The sequence below is a fragment of the Berghia stephanieae genome, chromosome 10 (assembly GCF_034508935.2).
Source record: "Berghia stephanieae isolate SIO BIC M18660-M18661 chromosome 10, UCSD_Bste_1.3, whole genome shotgun sequence".
Lineage (NCBI taxonomy): Eukaryota > Metazoa > Mollusca > Gastropoda > Nudibranchia > Aeolidiidae > Berghia > Berghia stephanieae.
Window position 1 is genome coordinate 7,356,771 of NC_088369.1, and position 2,500 is coordinate 7,359,270.

At 41.2% G+C, this 2,500-nt stretch overlaps 1 protein-coding gene across 1 annotated transcript in view; it reads left to right on the top strand.

The window, feature by feature from the left end:
- Positions 1-1,699, top strand: part of LOC144955995 (chondroitin sulfate synthase 3-like) — a 33,586-nt gene extending 31,887 nt beyond the window's left edge. Inside the window, exon 12 of the mRNA XM_078886261.1 lies at positions 1-1,699. This exon is cut by the window's left edge and continues 2 nt beyond it. Within this exon, the coding sequence (XP_078742387.1) occupies positions 1-137 (137 nt within the window). The 3' untranslated portion in view covers positions 138-1,699.
- Positions 1,700-2,500: the final 801 nt, after the last annotated feature.

Genomic DNA, 2,500 nt, shown 5'->3' on the forward strand with positions numbered 1-2,500 from the left:
ACCATCCTAGGGAGTGCAATACATCATTACCAGCTACACAGTTACAGCAATGTTACGACAGTGGAAACGCGATGTTAGGCTCTGTGAAAAGTCTATGGCAAATGTTATGGGATGTATCGGATGGTACAGGGGTATAACATAGGGAGAATATATATGTATAGAATATTAGTCATAATAATATAAAATCATCTTCTTTACATTCTAAAGGCGACATCGCATTCACATGGAACATTTGCGACGCCATAAAGTTGCGACATTGCGACATTAATCTTCACCAGTGGACACCAGTGCGTCCTTGTGATACGAAACAACGCATCAAATGAAACGGGTTGCACCGACTTGGACGCAGAACCTTCTACCGTCAACATTGCGACACATCATCTGCAACAATGCACCGTTTGCGTGCGTCTATGTGCTCGTGATATGATTATAGACAATAAATGAAAGTGTTTTCACTGACAAAGATGCACAACTTGCTACAGATAGAAACATATTATTCAAAATTCATCACTTGCAAGAATGTGACATGATGTTCCTGTGTTATTTTTATACTTATAACACGTTTGCCTTGATGACTGTGGGAAGCACAACCTGCGATACTAGGATGTCCAAGAAATCACACATGTCACCAAAAGTTTGATATTATTTTTCCCAATCTTCGAATGCGACGGAACAATACCCAAGCTTCCAACAGAGGAAAAGAGAATATTTCAATATTCCAGGGTTCCCATTACCATACATCAAAAAACATGTTTTCACTCTCTCCTCACCTCCTGCATCAAAATCGTCACAATTGAACAGTTTCCAATGGGTATTTTTTGCATTTATTCTGCGAAGAACTTGATATAATGAAGTAGGTGTAAAATTACTCCTGGTGTGGAATTCACCCACCTTACATTTTTCTTATTCAGATTTATTTTGTACATCACAAAAAGTTGAAGAATGATCTTTGCTTAATTAATAAGAACATAAAATTGTTTTGTAGAGAGCTTGTTTGAGTTTTAAAAAATCAATGTTAAACCTGCCATTTTGGGAGAATAGTGAAAATGATCGGTTAGGAGAGAGTTAATTTGTGTATCTTTTTAAAAACTCAAATTGAAATAGCGACCCAATCAAACAATCATAATATAATAAATGATTGTAAGTGGTCACAATTTAAAAGAACATTTCATATCTTGATTCTATCCTTCCTATTGAGAAATATGACGAACTTTTAAAGGATCCCAATCTATTTCCGCTGTCGATGGATAATACAAAAGACCGGTTGGAATTTATTTTGAAAGTCTTCAATACTAACTCAGATTTGAATCATTACATCGAGGTCGTATCATCATCATAGCTTGTCGCTCCAACACCGAACCCACTCTACAGCATCTGTGGAGCAGACTCTTAGGTCATGGTCAGTGCAGCTGGCCCATCCTGGCATTCTCTAAGGATGTGCTCCAAGGTCTGCTTTGGGCATCCACATGTACACAAGCTAGTCTTCAGCCAGCCCCCACTTTTTTCATGCTTCCATCGGGGTCGTATGGTATCAATAGCTTTGTTATCAAGCTTTCCAGCGAAATGGATGAATTTAAGAGTTTATATTGCTCTTGTAGCGGGTAAAAATCTGTTTCTCTTTAAGAGCTTTAAACCTGTGACCCTTTAAGCCTATAACACTTCGCAAACTACGAGGGCTCTTTCAGAAATAACCGAAAAATGCCTGTAAAATCCGCGTTTTTTATGCTATCAACAAAATTCTTGCACGTGTTCATACCTTGACTTGTCCTTCATTTCTCTACGTAACAGCCAAGTCTGTCGACACACTTCTGCCAACGCCGCACCATGGAATAGATACCCTCTCGGAAGAAATTTCCGTCAAGGTTTTGTAGCCATTTCCGCGCATGGTCAACAAGCTCTTCATCGACATCAAAGCGCTTTCCTGCCAGCTCACGTTTCAGTGGCCCAAAGAGGTGATAATCAGATGGTGCGAGGTCTGGACTGTGTGGTGGGTGTGGCAAAATCTCCCATCCATATTTCTCTAGCCAACCTTGCGTCACTCGTGCTGTGTGGGGTGTAGCGTTGTCGTGTTGCAAAATGACCCCGTTGGTCAACTGCCCTGGGCGCTTTCTGCGAATGGCCTCCCTAAGCTTGTCAAGAGTTTGGCAGTACCTTGCAGCATTGATTGTTTCTCCAGGTTGTAAGGTTTCGAACAGAATAACACCACAACTGTCCCAGAAACCAGTTCCCATTATTTTCTTTGCTGACCGCATGACTTTGAATTTCTTCGCGACAGGTGAGGATGGATGTTTCCATGTCATCGAATCTTGCTTTGTTTCTGGGGTGCAATGGTGCAACCAAGTCTCATCACCGGTGACTATGCTGTCAAGAAAAGTCACATCGTACCCTAGAAAGTCTCCGCCGGCGTTGGCAGTATGCCCGTGAACCCTGCGTGAGCTCTTGCTTCTTCTCAAAAGTTCCCTGCAGATGTCCAATCTTTGTTCTTTATGATTGTCTGTCA